This window comes from Lissotriton helveticus, chromosome 12 (assembly GCF_964261635.1).
Source record: "Lissotriton helveticus chromosome 12, aLisHel1.1, whole genome shotgun sequence".
Lineage (NCBI taxonomy): Eukaryota > Metazoa > Chordata > Amphibia > Caudata > Salamandridae > Lissotriton > Lissotriton helveticus.
The window spans coordinates 52838841-52854624 of record NC_136073.1 but is presented as its reverse complement, the minus strand read 5'-3'; the positions used below and the strand labels follow the sequence as shown (position 1 = coordinate 52854624).

General features: G+C 42.4%; 1 protein-coding gene across 2 annotated transcripts in view; it reads right to left on the bottom strand.

Annotated features, from left to right (window-relative positions):
• Nucleotides 1-6576, bottom strand: part of LOC144799449 (uncharacterized) — an 84039-nt gene extending 77463 nt beyond the window's left edge. Inside the window, exons 1-2 of one of the 2 annotated variants that reach the window (XM_078670763.1) lie at nt 6459-6576; nt 384-599 (exon numbers count right to left, since the gene is read on the bottom strand). In XM_078670763.1, the coding sequence (XP_078526889.1) occupies nt 384-599; nt 6459-6558 (316 nt within the window). In that variant the 5' untranslated portion in view covers nt 6559-6576. The remainder of the gene's footprint in view (nt 1-383; nt 600-6458) is intronic. The other variant, XM_078670765.1, reaches the window with a different exon arrangement.
• Nucleotides 6577-15784: the final 9208 nt, after the last annotated feature.

The window sequence follows — 15784 nt, the reverse complement described above, 5'->3', positions numbered from 1 at the left end:
CAGCCAAAGTTCAGATAGTCTCTGAAAGTGCCCAGGAAATAGGTATCAGAGCTTCAAACCACCAACCTTAACCCACACCATTGCAAAATGCTCATTAACCCACAACTTAATACACGAAAATCTGCACTCCATCCCATTAACAACGCCATGCATTATTTGTCTCGTAGAAGAGGCGCGACTACGGATCACTGTTTATGACTCTCTCAGCCACTCAACCTTTACGTCTTGAACTATCTATCTCTAGTCTGCATCCTTCTTTTCTCGCTGTTCTCTCTGAACGCCTATTAGGTGTCTCTCTCACACCATTTGTCACTGTAGGAATCTTTCATACTCCTATACAGCACCAATATCTTGAATGAATTGCTGTGATATAATGTACTTACCCGCAGATGATCTCTGGTAAGGTGGTGGCTGTCCGAGGCCTGAGCCCCCGTTCTGCTCACAGGAACTAGTATGCGACTTGGGCACTGGGATTGTAGCAAACTTCTTCTGGGGTTTGAAGACCGGCGGAGTGGAGACAGAGATACAGGCACCTGCCTGCTCTCCTTGGCTGAGATGTTTAGGGGGCAGCCAGGTCGGCCCCGACATCTCTGGGGGACCTGGGGCACAGGAGAGAGCCAGAGAAAATGTTCAGAGTTCTGTAAAGTTTCACAGTCCTCTTTACAGGACTGGGAGACACGTCCTGCTTCACGCACCTGCAAGTCAACTGAGAAAGCACAAGTTGTTCTTCCAAACAACTTCAGTACCTTGGGGCATACCACACCTTTAAAGAGGCGTGTGGAGGAGCGGAAACACTGCAGCAAAAACCAATTCGTACAATTACAGGGGATGAGACAGCTGCTGCCCATCTTCTCTTTTCAAGGTAATGAAAATGAAAAGGGAAAACCAGAAGCACTATAAGCAGAGACCTATGGGAATACACCCCTTTAACATTTCTAGATATCCAATAAATAAAGTGCACATGCAATGAAAGTGCAAAACTCCTCAATGAACGATACCCAAATCACGTGACATGCCACACCCAGGTATTCCAGAAACAGAGCACGTTGTGATTAAGTTACCGGCAGAACTGACAAGAAGAACTGGAAGTAAGAGCAGCAAAGCGTGTCCCTGTTCGTAACAGAAAGTGGTGGACAGTCCTATGTCTCCACTGCTTCTTGCGGCCAGGGAAACCAAACCTATTCTCTATTGGCACATATTCTTAACCACCTGCCCATTCCACAAGTGGTTGTGCTGATGGAATGGGTCCAGCAGTCGTGCTCTCACTCTGCCAAGGTGAATGAGGCCAGGTACCTCGCCCTCCTCTGCCAGCACCTGGGGGCTCTGGTTTAGCAGCTTCAGACTTGCCTACAAGATGTCTCAACGCTGACGGAGCTGCTGAAGAAATAGATAACAGTTGTTGCTCAACTTCCCTTCCTGAGGCACGACAGTCATGCCTGTTTCCCAATCTCAAAAGAAAACTTTACCCTTTTTGTTTGCAATCATTGTAACCAGCCATCCATTCTAAACTATACTGTAGAAAATAAACACTACTTTATCAGTCACACTCCTTCATTGCAGTTGTTGATAATGAAAACATTCCTCGCTGTAAAGAAGCGTGCGGTATGTCAACAATGGTGGAGAATGCTCCTGGCACGTTTAAAGGAATGTTTGATGGGCAGCTACCGGTTCAAGCTGAGATAGTCTCAAAACCTTACCTTACATGTGAATCAAAGCAAATACTGACAAGACATTCTCTTCATCTCAATTTCCATTTTGTTCACAGTGCCTGGAGCAGTTCCGTTCACAGTGTTCGAGGCCTGGAAGGATTTTTTGTTTCCTTTTTTGGAAGAAGATTGGCAGAGATCCTAGAGGCCTTTTTTTAATGTCCCTTGGATCACAAGTAGGAAACTGCTGAAAGCTCTGTGGCCACTGTAGCCTCTTTCAACTATGCCAATTCAGAGCAAAAAAAGAGCTTTATTATAGGCTTCTGAAATCTGCTCCAATGCCAATACTTGTGATAATACACACCAACACAGATGGTGTGGGTTTTGTCTCTGCTTTCCAGCTAGATACTGGAATTACAGGAGCCTAACACGTCACTGTGACAGCAGAAGATTAAGAGGTTTAAATACTGGTTCTGTGGCCTATTGCGTCCAAGACAAAAGAAAACCAAATGTCTTCATCCTCAAAAAGCAGTGTACTCGACCAGATCATATGAATAGAAACCAGAGCAGGGGGTCTCCGACCTTTTTTTTGTAATAAGAGGTACTTATGTCCAATGAAAATCATACTGAGCTACGATTATTATTACTATTAATGCTGTAATAGTGACCAATTCTTGAAGGAAAACAAGGGGAACCCTACTCACATAGGAACCAGGGCAGACAGTTATATCAAAGAACAACGGTTCCTGTGGTATAATACTTTTTAATATAAACTTGATATGTAGCTTAATAGCAATTGGCACTAACACAGAGGGTTGACAGGGATGGCGGAAAGGAATACACAACCAATTATATACATTTCAAGAATGTTTTACTTCATTGTATCAGTCGTATTCAATCATATTTAAATTGTCACACAGTCATGTGAATATAAAGACACAAACAAGGTGCACAGTGTCCCAAGTGTACATGTGAAACCAAAATAACACTACATACAACATAAACTACATAAGGGCACAATGGTTTCTTATTGGATACATGAAAAAGGAAGGAAAATGACCAAACAAGGCATAAATAATTGTTATAGTGGTTCTACACGATCGTAGGCACTATTTTAGTGGTTCAATTCCTTGTGGCGTCGACGGCGTTTCGACCCTCAGGGATACGGGTCTCGTCAGGACAGGGCAATGTGGGACATCTGTGTTAGTGCCAATTGCTATTAAGCTACATATCAAGTTTATATTAAAAAGTATTATACCACAGGAACCGTTGTTCTTTGATGTAATAGTGACCAAGTCAGCCACGATTACATCAGTGCCAATCCCATGTAAGATTACCCGCAGTGATTACCTCAGAGCATAAGGCAAGGTTGCGGTAAGTAATGTGAAAATGGCTTTAACAATTTTGAATGAATCTACAAAGTTAATAATGCACTGCAGCCACAGCTGCAATACCCCTGGCACCAAGGCAACACATTTAATTATGTCTCCCCAACGCCTCATGATTTATCACTAAAATATCAGCTTTAAATATATTTTGAAAATCCAGACATTTGTCTCCAAACGCCAGCTAAGCGTACGAGTTCTGAAAATACACAAATTGTTGTCTCTAATACATGATTTTCAATTTTGGATTACATATATTAATTCAGTCAAGCAAAGGTTTCTACTTTAGCAGGCTGACCTGCAGAGAAAAGATACTTACAGGTAGCTGTAGAGCTACCAGCAGCCAACAAGCTACTCGTTGGAGAAGCCAACATGACTTAGAGGCAAATAATTTTGTATTCTGGCAGTCTATTTCAAATGTGCTATGGCTTCAAACATAAACATAACTCCAAACGTATCAGGATGTGTTTAACAACTTGGAATTGCACACAAGACTCGGGGACCCCCAGGCAGGGTAGCAACACTTCACTGAGAATTCCTGCCACTGCTTGGACACTCTAAAAAATGTATGGGTGCTTTAAGTGCTGGTTGGTACTGAAAAATGTAAGCACTTTCTGCCACACGGTTCTAAATTCAGACCCCGACATCCACTGAAACCCGTGATTTAGGGACGTAGTCACTAAAGAGGCCCAGGATACCTCAACAGCCGCCTCAACTTCTACGCTCCCAAACGCCAGCTTCGATCGACCGGCCACACCCTCGCCGCCGTCCCCCGCATCCGAAGAGCCACCACAGGGGGAAGGTCCTTCTCCTACCTCGCCGCCAAGACTTGGAACTCCCTCCCGACCCACCTCCGCCTGACCCAGGACCACCTCGCCTTCAGGAAGCAGCTCAAGACCTGGCTGTTCGAGCAGTAGCGGACCCCCCCTCCCCTAGCGCCTTGAGACCCTCCGGGTGAGTAGTGCGCTATACAAATGCTTTGATTGATTGATGAGGAAAATTATAGGGACGCAATTCCATTACCCCTAATATTAACAGAGGGTGTATTTCAGAGTTTAAGGGCACAGTGAATACTTCATTTGTAAAACAAAAGCGTCCTGGGGCCCAAATCCAAACTACAAATACTGCGGGTGCAGAATACCAAAGCAGCGTAGTCTTGATTCCGCCTCACAAATTTACCACCAGATACTCCCTGCTCCATAGCTCACACTTGCTTGCTCTTTCGCATCTTTACTTACTTACGATGTCACAGCTTTTCCATCTTTCGCTTTCATTCTGTGTTTTTTGTGTTCTTGCTCTTGGTGAAAGTCAAATGAGAAAACATAAGTGCCGGTGGCACCCACTGTTTCAAATTAAGCATTGGGCATAACATGGAGACACTATAAAGTTAGGAGCTTATGGATTTTATTTATACGTTGCGTCAATCTGAAAGCACTTAGACCAACACTGACATGATCATAAAGGACTAGAAGGGATAGTCAGGGCTTCAGAAGCTGCCTATCCAATAAATAAAACAAATGAGATAGGACAAAATAAGGGTATGTTGCAAGGCCTGTGCTCAGAAGAGGCAGTATCACTGGAGTCTGGATGCAATGTCCAGAAGGTTTTCTGAGTGGTCACTAACGTTCAATACCCTGGTGGCGAATCATTGGTACATGCGCAGTAAAAGTCATGTAGGCGCCTCTTTTCATAAAGATGAGTTTTATAAAGCACATTGCTACTCCATTTTGAGTGTCCCCGCGCTAGGATTGCATAGACCACAAGTGTCCCACAACACTCGTCAGTACTCGCTTAGAATTGTCTAAATAGCCAGGTTTTATTTTTTTTCCTGAAACGTGACTTTTGAGCATTCCAGTTTCAGATTGAGAGATAGGGAATTCCAAAGCTTAGCGGTCAGGTAGCTGAAAAGAGCAACCACCCAGACGTGATCTATTTATCTTGGGGACCACAGTCAATGCTGTCCCTGAGAACTTGAGACACCTGTTAGGATGGTATAATTTAATCAAGGAAAAGAGGTAATGGAGACCTTTCTGATTCAAGATTTTATGGCAAATGCAGAGTGCCTTAACTTCTTTATTGACTGGACGCCAATGGAGCTTGAAAAGAGCAGAGACAGTGGTAGAATGTCTGGGAATATTCAAGAGCATCCGTGCGGTAGCGTTTCGGATGCTTTTATCAGCTTAGAGACTTCTAAGAAACATAAATATTTCAACTTTAGAGTGATGGAATTGTATCTAGGTCAACAGTGAAATACTTCAGATACTGAGGTCTTTAGAGGGCGTGCCCCACATTTGTAATGAAAACGAAGACTTCACTCTTGTACATGTAACAGGTAAGTTTATTCTTCACCATCAGCTAAATTACTGCCAGAGCTTTAATTTCATGAGCTCACAGCTGTTGAATACTCCATGGGGGACTAGTAAGGGAACAAGGGATGGGCGTGTTAAATAAGTGTATCAATAGTGTAAGACTCATGTTGTATATGATTACTTCTCACAACATGGCTATCCTTCATCTTTATGCCACTCTAGGTTTCCTCTGCGTGTATTCTTTATCGAAAAAGAAAACCACCCAATACCGATCATTTTCTGGCAACGCTCCCAGGATGTGGAACACTCTTCCTAGAGTCCTCAGATGCAACCCCTCCTTCTCCTGTTTCAAAAGGGACCTGAAACTCCATCGCCTTCACAAATTCTTTCCTGACCAAAGTCAACTAACCTAGACTTCAATATCCGAGTTGTCTCTTCCCTCTCTTGACACTCAAGGATAGTTGGTGACCGGACTGAGCTAACCACCTTTTCTTATTCTCCCCCCCCTCCGATGCACTGTGTATTTATTTTTCAAACTGTCTTTCTTTTTTTATCTCTGGTTCTGCTTCCTTACTGCCAGCCTACTATGTAATGCAGTTTCCTTCTGTTTTTTACAGTGTGTATGTAAAGCGCTCTGATACCTACGGGTCAAGCTAGCGCTATATAAAACTTTTTAAAATAAATACAAAATAAATTTATTCTGCAACAACTCACAAATAGGAGGGGGAACAGAGGATGTAAAGCATGACAAAACATAACATCAGAAATATACAACAGTTTGCATGGGGAAACGGTTTGCCGATGAGCAGCCTTCCGTTATCATAACATGCATTAGGATTTGAGACTTCACAGCCATCTGTTCAAGGGGCACCTGACCCCACAGTGTGCCCTGAGCTGAGCCAAAGACGGGCGTGGCGGAGACGAACATTGAAGAGTCTATAAAAACACCCAGAGCAATGTACCCACTCCTTATTTTTCGTTTCTGCTGAGAAGAGATTAAACAGGTAAAAATACTGAAAATATCTCTGATTTCCTCGCCTTAACAGCCCACCTCCCCCGCCATTAAACTCCTGTGTTAGCCTCTCTACACCACCCCTTCGGTTGCTCCCCGGACTCACCCCCGGGGCTCCGGTTTTCTCCTCTTTTCCTTCCGTTATGAACTTTCTCTCCTGCGGTAAAACTTGCCCCGGCCTTGGCCCGCCCAGTGACGTCCCGCATTCCGGCCCAGGGCGTCAGGTGACCCTGAAACCACGCCCACACTTCCGGGCCCGCGAGCCAGGTGGACCGGAAGTAACGACTTCAGATGGGGCTCTGAGGCGGCCATCTTGGAAGTAGCAAGGAAGGCTTTTCGGAAACAGCATCAGTCCGCACTTGAACTGGTGTGTGATCGCTGGAGGGCGTCTTCGACTGAGGGTGTGCCCAACTCCCATGTGTTGTTATAAAAGATTGAGGCACTAAACAATCGAAGAGAAAACGGTATAAAATTACGTGCCAAAAGCTAGCAAATACTCGTGGCACAAATAGAGTGTTCTCGTTCCAGCTTACCAGTGAAAACAATACACAAGACAATCACAAAAGCTTGAAATAGGATACAACTGGATGCTCAGCTGCTTCCCAGCAGGCAATGTGTTTCTTCAAAGCGCCAGTACACCTGTGCAATGCCCTCTAAGGCGTTTTCTTTTTTTGTATTTTTACGTAATTCCTACCCCCTTGACCAATGAAGACATATCAACTTGCATATGCCACTGTGTGTCACATGATATTAGCATTCTTCATACAGTCACTCTGGGAAAAACTGACCTCACTTATTGACCTCAAGGTGAGTTAAACCCTTAAAGAGTAGATTTCCAGCTCATATGTGGGGACTCAGCACAGTTCTATTATCGATTATCCACCCTTCCTTGGACAGCAGTGGCGGCTGCTGCCTATCCTAAGTGGTAGGGCGGGCGCAGGGGGAGGGCAGGAGTTTGGGGGGGGGGGAGTTGAAATAATAGAAACGGAAAAAAAAGAAAACTTACTTGCCGCTCCACTCCTGCTGACGGTCACCTCGCTGCTCCTCGCCGTAGGGTCAGAAGGTGATGGGCCTTCAGGGCACAGACTCCACACCCAATCCAGACGCTGCTCTCCCATGAGAGCAGCGACAGGATTGGTTTGAGCGGCCTTGTTTGTCGCTCAGGTGCATTGGAGCCTGTACCTTTTTTCCAACCATGCTTTTGATGGAGCGAGGTTCAGAATAATATTTTGTTCTGACTCGCAAAGTTAAACTTCCATAATATTATAATCGTATTAATAAGCATGAAATGAAATGTACTAATCAACTTAGTTTAAATACATACACGACACATGGGATTAACATATGTGCTGTATGTCGCAACTGCAAGTTCGTGAGAAATAATTAATTAACCTTGTCTATTGTCTTTGTCAGTATTAAATGCGGCTGTTTAATTAATGACGTGCTCATTTGTGTGTGCTTATGTTATGTCTTTTCGTCTTTATGTGGAATAAGCTCGAGGAGGATCTTGTGGCCTAAATGGAGAAAGTAAATATAAATGCTGCTAAATGTGCTTCAGCTAGGTAACATTTATTAACGGGTTAATATTTAGCAAAAGGGGTGGGTAACAGAATAAATCCTAATTCTTTAATTAATTGATGTCTTGTGTTTGTTTAAATAATAGTTTTTCGAATGGGCCTAAGAAATGGCTGGCAGTGCTGCAGAATGAGAAAACTTGACCAGAGTGAAGCCTTCACTCATGCGCAGAAAAAAAAAAGCTTTTTGCTGAACAATCAACCTTTAATGCAGAAGCAGTTTTGGTCGAGTTGAATGTGTTCTTGGAGACAAGTCCAAGGACAGGAAGTTTGAATTGCCTGCCAAGATTAGGAAGTAAAGTTTTGTGCTTGGGCGAATGTAACACATTCGAGGAAGCTAGAAGGATGGAGAATCTAAGAACAATAAGGGCTTATGATGAGGCCCGGGCTTGGTCAGGAGTGAATGTTATGTTATGTTATAACCAATTTATAAAGCGCACTTTGACCAAGGTTTCATGGCGCTGTTGAGACTGTACTGAGTAGCCTGTACTGAAATGATAGCAGTGGGAGTGAATTACTCATGTGCCTGTGTAAACAGCCATGTCTTTAGCTGCTTTCTGAATTGGAGCAGATGGGGACAGGAGCGGATCTCCCATGGGAGTGAGTTCCAAAGTTGTGGCGCCAGGTAGCCAAAACGGCTTCCGCCGTGCCGTTTGCGTTTGAACTTTGTGCTGACCAGCAGGTTTTGATGTTTAGAGCGAAGGTCACGGGAAGGAGTGTATCTCACGATCAAGCTGTTAATAAACATTGGACTGTGACAGTTTAGGGACTTAAAAGTGAGACAGGCGGTTTTGAAGATGGCACGTTGGAGAAGTGGAAGCCAGTGGAGCTTTTTTATCAGGGGTCTGGCCGATTGCCACTTAGGTTGTTGATATATCAGTCGTGCCGCCTGGTTCTGCACAAGCTGGAGTCTCTTGATCTGATAAGAGGGAAGGCCTAGATAGATTGAATTTGCATAGTCTAAATGCGACAGGACTAGGCCGATCACAGCTTGTATCAGTGCTGCCTGGGTGAGCAGGTGATGAATCTTCTGGATTTTACGTAGTTGGAAGAAACATTTAGAAACAACTGCTCCCACCTGGGTGTTAAGGGACAGGTCTCCGTCAATAGTCACCCCTAAGCTTTTTACGGAAGAGGAGGGTTTAGGGAAAGGCCCCAGTTCGGCCGGCCAATAATGAGGGCCCCAGGAGATGCGGCTGTCTCCTATCAGCAGTACCTCCGTCTTTCGAGGGTTGAGCTTCAATTGGTTATGATCCATCCAGTGATGGATGAACACCATGGTGTCCTGGAAGTTGGTAATAGATTCGGTGGAATTATCTATTATAAAGGAAAGCTGCAGATCATCTGCGTAGTTGAATGTTTTTACTTTCCTCTGTTTTAAGGCTTTGATCAGGGGGAGTAGGTAGATGTTAAACAGATGTGGAGACAAGGAAGAACCCTGAGGGACCCCACATGTGGAACCTAACTCAGAAGCTGTGAAATTAGCCAGGCGAACCGCCTGTGAACGATCTTCCAGAAATGAGGTAACCCAACTCAAGGCCCTGCCCTGCAGACCTGCCCGACCGACACGGTCGACCAAGATCTTATGGTCCACCGTGTCGAACGCGGCAGACAGATCTAGGAGGACTAAGGCCTGAGGGGTTCCAATATCAGCCTCCCTGCGGAGCTCATCCAGTACTGCCAAGATAACCATCTCAGTTGAATGACCTGGACGGAAGCCGGCTTGGTGGGGATCCAAGTGTCCGGACTCTTCTATGAAGGTGGACATGGATTTAGCAACATGTGCCTACAAGACCTTGGCTAAGAATGGGAGCAGGGAGATGGGGCGGTAGTTAGATGGATCAGCCGAATCGGCACCGACCTTCTTGATCAGAGGGACCACTGTAGCGTCCTTAAATGATTTGGGGACGCGGCCTTGGGTAAGTGATGAATTTAGTAAAGAAAGGGCAGGTTGGGGGATGGTGGAGAAAACTTCCCTCAATATATGTGGGGGACAGCAGTCTCTGGGAGAACCCGATTTGACCTTAGACATCAAGGAGATAAGAGATTCGTAATCGATTGTTGGAAAACTATCCAGGGTATGATTATTCATGAAAGAATCAGATGGGATCGCGGCTGGTGAGGAGCATACAATACTAGCTTTGATTGTTGTGATCTTTTCTATGAAGAACGTATTCAATTTATCACATAATTCCTGTGTAGGAGTAGGTTTAGACAACACTCTATCAGGGTTGGATAGTTCATCCACAATTGAGAAAATCTCTCTTGATTTGTTTGTGGACGCTAGGATCTTGGAGGAAAAATAGTCTATCTTGGCTGATTTGATTGCTGTATTATATTTTGCCTGCTCTGATTTATAGAGGAGCTTGTCTCCAGGGTCATAGCGAGCTCTCCATCTCCTTTCCTTTTGGCGGAGTAGTAGTTTCATCTCCTTTAATTCGGGGGAGAACCATTTATGGGCATCTGCCTTCCGGTTAATCTTGATTTTTTTGAGAGGGGCAAAGTGGTCACTTGCTGTTTTTAACCAGCCAGAGATCTGAGTGTCACATTTATATACAACTGCAGTATAACATTTCATGTTCATTTCATTTCATGAATGACCTAATGGTGGACTGATGGGGCTCAGCCAATCACGAGTTTGGATTTTTAGAAAAGAATGCAGAATTTAGTTACTTTAGTTAGTCAGAAAGGTATAAAAATTGCCCCCATGGGCAGGAGGGTGCCTCTCGCTTCCCGAATCCTGAAGGGCGTGATGTGCTGAAGGACTTTTTGGCGCACGTAAGAATAACTGACTTAATGCCTTTTTCTTTTAGGTGAAGCGAGTTTTAGACAGGGAAAATAAAACTTAGCTGATGGAAACCGTTTATTATACTTAAATCATGCTAACAGATTTTACTTGAATTTGCCAGTCTAATATGCTATTCCTCAAATAAATGCTGCTAATTTTATGCTAATAAAAATAATTTAATAAAATGCTCTTTCTTTGATTAAATAGTTAATAAATAAGATTTTGAAACGCCAAGCTGGTCTTGTTTATTCATGGTCTTGTTACCATCAGTTGATCCATTTACTTTAGTGACTTAATTAAAATGATAAATGTTTAAAATCCATGGTAAGAAATGTTATACTGCAGTTGTATATAAATGTGTAAATAGTTTTGTGAATAGTTCTTTTTAATTAGGTCACATGATTCAGTCGCTCAGAAATTGACTCGTTAGTTTATGGGCCTTGGTAAGTGATTCTTGATTAATGGTGAGTATTGTGGAGTTGGGTAGCGTTGGTGAGACAGTTTTTCTATAGGAGCGTGGATCACTATGTAACACAGCCGGGTTGGAGAAACATAAGTGGGCATGTGTGTTTGGCCGGGCAAGCACACATGCGTACTTATGAGTGCACTCTACTCCTCCTCACTGACATGCACTGCCTGCCCCATAGTTATTGCGGAGTTCAGACAGACAGCATAAATAAAATGACAATAACTGTGTTATTGCCATTTTATTTATCATCTGCTGGCGCAGGCTGTGGGGCAACACTCATCCGCCTTTACGGAGGAGCTGCCCCTGTTGGAGAGGGAAGTGAGCTTCTGAAGATTTTTGTTTGAGTTTTTGGCCGGGGTAGTGGTAGCTCTTCAAACCTAAAGCACCATCCGTTTCCAATGCGTGGCCACTGAAATATGCATCTGTTGCCTAAACACTCTCCAGGACCTCCGCATTGGTAGTTTTTTTTCACAGTTGGCAGGTTTGCCAGTGTGCACCAAACTTTGGGGAAATAAAGTCTGGTGGTAGGATATCTATGAATGTTACAAATTTAATCAGTGCACATTTATCAAGTGGCTAAACAGCTGCATAAGGAGTGCCAACTCATTTTTCTCAAGTACTATTAAATGAGATGTCCCCAAGCAGATTTTTCTCCACATGTAACTCCAAAACCACTGATAAAATCTGTATTTCATGCCTTTTTTAAGAGTTAGTAGAAATAAATTTGACAGTTTTGGATACTTAAGGCAAAACATACATATGTCAATGTATATTTTTCAAAAAATGAATCAGCACCAGACTGTGCAGGCATGGGCCATAGGACTACAGTGAGCATGAGCAACCCTCCATGCAGGCACACAGGACACTCACAAGGCTTGTACTCGCAATGTTCTCAAATATTGATGTGAAAGAAAAGGAGGTGCAAAGGGGTAAAAGCAGGGCACAAGTTGGGAGTAAGCGCATGTAGACTGGGTCTGCCTACTATTTTGACAGGGTGGATGCTGTCCGCCCTATCAAGAAGTTGTGCCCCACTGAAATATGCTGAACTCACACCTTCACCGATAGGTGCTGTTTTGTCTCTGCTCTTCATGGCAGGTACTGGAATTACAGGAGCCTAAAATATCACAGTGAAAGCAGAAGATAAAGAGGTTTAAATACTGGATCTGTGGCCTATTGATGCAAAGACAAAAAAAACAAAAATGCTTCCACCCTCAAAAATCAGTGTACTTTATCAGATTATTTATTATTATTTATAGGTGTTATATAGCGCTAGCTAGACCTGTAGGCATCAGATTGCTTTACATAATTGTGAACAAGACAATCATCAAGTCGCTGAGCATATGATGTGAGACCTATTAGATTAAAATCCACACAAAATATATACAAAGTTAGGCAAAGAGGGTGGTTACCTTATCTGGTCAGTTAGTACAGTATGAGTTAAGGGAGAGAGAGACATAATAGACAGTAGGGAAAAACAAAACAACCAACTGTCACAGACTGTTTCTAGTCTTAGAAAGAGAGAATATTTAAACATAGTTCAGTTTCAGATTAAATGAATAGTGTCTAGAGCAGGGGTATGGATAAATTCAGCAGCTCCTGCATGTTATCTGCTTTCGTTCCAAGCAGCAACGTGCAGGCGGCAAGGGGGCTTGTTGTTTCAAATTCCATGAGGGCCCAAAACAAAGGCTGAAATTAAGGGGCCATCAGACCTTACTTTTGTTAGAGTATCCTGGCTGGGTGCTATCTGGAGCCTCACACCTAGATGCAAATGCAATGGAGGAGAAATAAAGGCACACAGCTTGCTGTTTCTTTACAGGTACTTGAGAAGGTTTTGACATTGTTGAGTCCCTGTAAATAACATATGCATGCACTGTAAGAATGTCAGATGTGTTGGTTTGTCTCAATATTTACATAAATAACAATTTAAATACCACTAATACAGCTCTACTCATCCCAATGCAGGGTGTCAGAGTGATTTACATCACACATACACATTATACATTGACAATAATTTATAAAACTGTGGAAATCAATGTACAAGATGTGTTACATAAGACTGTGAGAGTTACATGATGTAGGAGTCACATGTGCTTCATAGCTCACTGTGCTTCATCAGAAGGATACACACACAGGATATGTGCCCTCTATGGTTTGACAGGATTTAAACATAGACTAATGATAGGGTTTAGGCATGGGCATATAGATACATACGTGTGCCCTCTGGCGATTGGTGTGATCTAGGCATGGGTACAGAGATACATGTATATGAGGCAAGGTAAATAGTGGACGGTCAGGGTGACCTCAGACACAACCATTCTACAGGACATAGTGTTTGTTCTTTGTGGCCTAGTGCTCTTCACATGGACGCAGGAGACAGCATCTTTCGAACCAATTAGTGAATGGGTCACAGAAACGTGCACTGAATTTACTAATGATGATGTTGCGATGTGTTTATCAACTGTCTTGTTATATATTAACAAAACGGTTGGTGGGTGGTTACATAACCTATGATTTATATTATATGTGTATTTTATGTATGGGCAGAAAATTAGCTTGTATTATAATGTTATCATATCTCTATTTCAGTATATCCCCAATCAGATTCGGCTTGATCTCAAATGTGTTCCTTTCTTTTATTTTTATTTCCTTAACAATTGCTCTGGCGTTGTCAAATCAGTCCTGATTTGTATTTTTTTCAATTAATAGTGCATTATAAAGTAAGACAACGCAAGAGCAATTGTTAAGGAAATGAAAATAAAAGAAAGGAACACATTTGAGATATTTGAGATCAAGCCGAATCTGATTGGGGATATACTGAAATAGAGATATGATAACATTATAATACAAGCTCATTTTCTGCCCTGAAGAAGTCCGTGAAGGACGAAACGCGTTGTCTACGGCTACAGTCTTTTTACTGAAGAATAAATAAAGAATGAACTGCAAAGAACACTACTGATTCTGCTATGGCTGATTTACATCTGTACATAATAATTATAGTTACTGTTGAATAATTGTGTTAACATTTGTATGCTGGACCAAGTTGTGCTATATTTGAGAGTAAGACAGTTTCTGTCTTAGGAGATTTAGGGGCACCTAAAAGATTATACAAAACAGCACTCAGGATAGGTGCAATTGTGCTTAAGCCCATTCCCCGATCTCTTTTTTAATTGTATTTTATGTATGGTATAAATTAATTTACATTAACTGAAGCAACAGTTTATAGTATTGAACATACTACTGTAGTAGGTATAAAATAGTAATAATTGATGAAGGGTAACAGGATGTGCTTAAATGTTGCACTGCTTGACTGTCGTTTGTAAACGGGACTCAACAAGCACTGGAATTCATTTTTGCAGCGTGGTAAGTATCTGTGCCACTTCTTCAATAAGTGACCCTTGAAAGATTGCTAAAAGCCACATTTCTTTAGAACAGAATGTATAACTGTTTCTTTCGACAGGTTTACATCCACAGAGTTCATGCTAAAAACCTCCACCTGCTATGGTTCTTAAAATCCTGTATAAAAAAATTGACCTTAAATGAAACTTTCACTTACCTCACCCCCACTATTTATTTTAAATACACCTCTGCTTCCCTTCCACCTTCTTCATGCCTCTTCTGTATATAAACTAATCTAGTTGTCATGCCTGTCTTATGCTTCTTTTTTGGAACCCATAAAAACATCTATTCCAACAAGTATTTGTTTTTCACGATACCCACTGTAATGACACCTACGTCACTAATTAAGCACAAAAAACAGAAGTAAATGCACAGAATGGTTTCTTTTAGTATGCAAGACTAACCATGATAATCAATGGACTGACTACTAACACCAGGCTCGTGGGTAGCATGCTACTCATCATAAAGCTATTCAACACCTTGTTAGGGGTAGCAAGCATTGAATAAATGTAATTTCAATTCTATTTATGAACTGCAAGTAACAAAAGGATCTCTGTTTTAAAAGCAGGAACCCACTAACCTATCTACATAAAATAAAAATACGTCATCTGCATGTTGCATGATGTGCTTAGCAGGAGACACATTAACCCTCTATGCTACTTTGATTCAAAACTGGGACTAGACAAAACACAGATCTCTCCAGTAAATGTTTTAAGCTCTAGAGTTATTTTACCATTAATATTATTTCCTGAGATTTACTGGGCATTCAAAGTTCTTTACAACAGGCGCCTTAATCCCATAAGATATTTTCAAATGCAGACTTTGCAACCATTTGAGCAGAACAGATTTACTGTCACATTTCTCCTCATTTCCAATTTCTTTAAGGCAGAATTTAAAAAAAGTAAATGTATATGTTAAGGCCCAGATTTTACATCGGGGTGGCGTCTCCTTTTTGGCACAACCCGATGCAGAATCGAATTTTTTTAAACTCATAAATTGTACCCATTAAGACCCGCAAAACATATGTGAGGTCTTACGATCTGATGCCACTTCTTGTGATGTCACTTCCTGTGAGATCACAAGTTGTGATGTCACTTCCTGTGATGCCACGTGCGCTGTCATGCACCATGATGTTACGAGCTTTTGTCACATTCCATGAAGTCACCTGCATACTGCTTAACCTGGTTAGTATCCCCGCTTCTTTT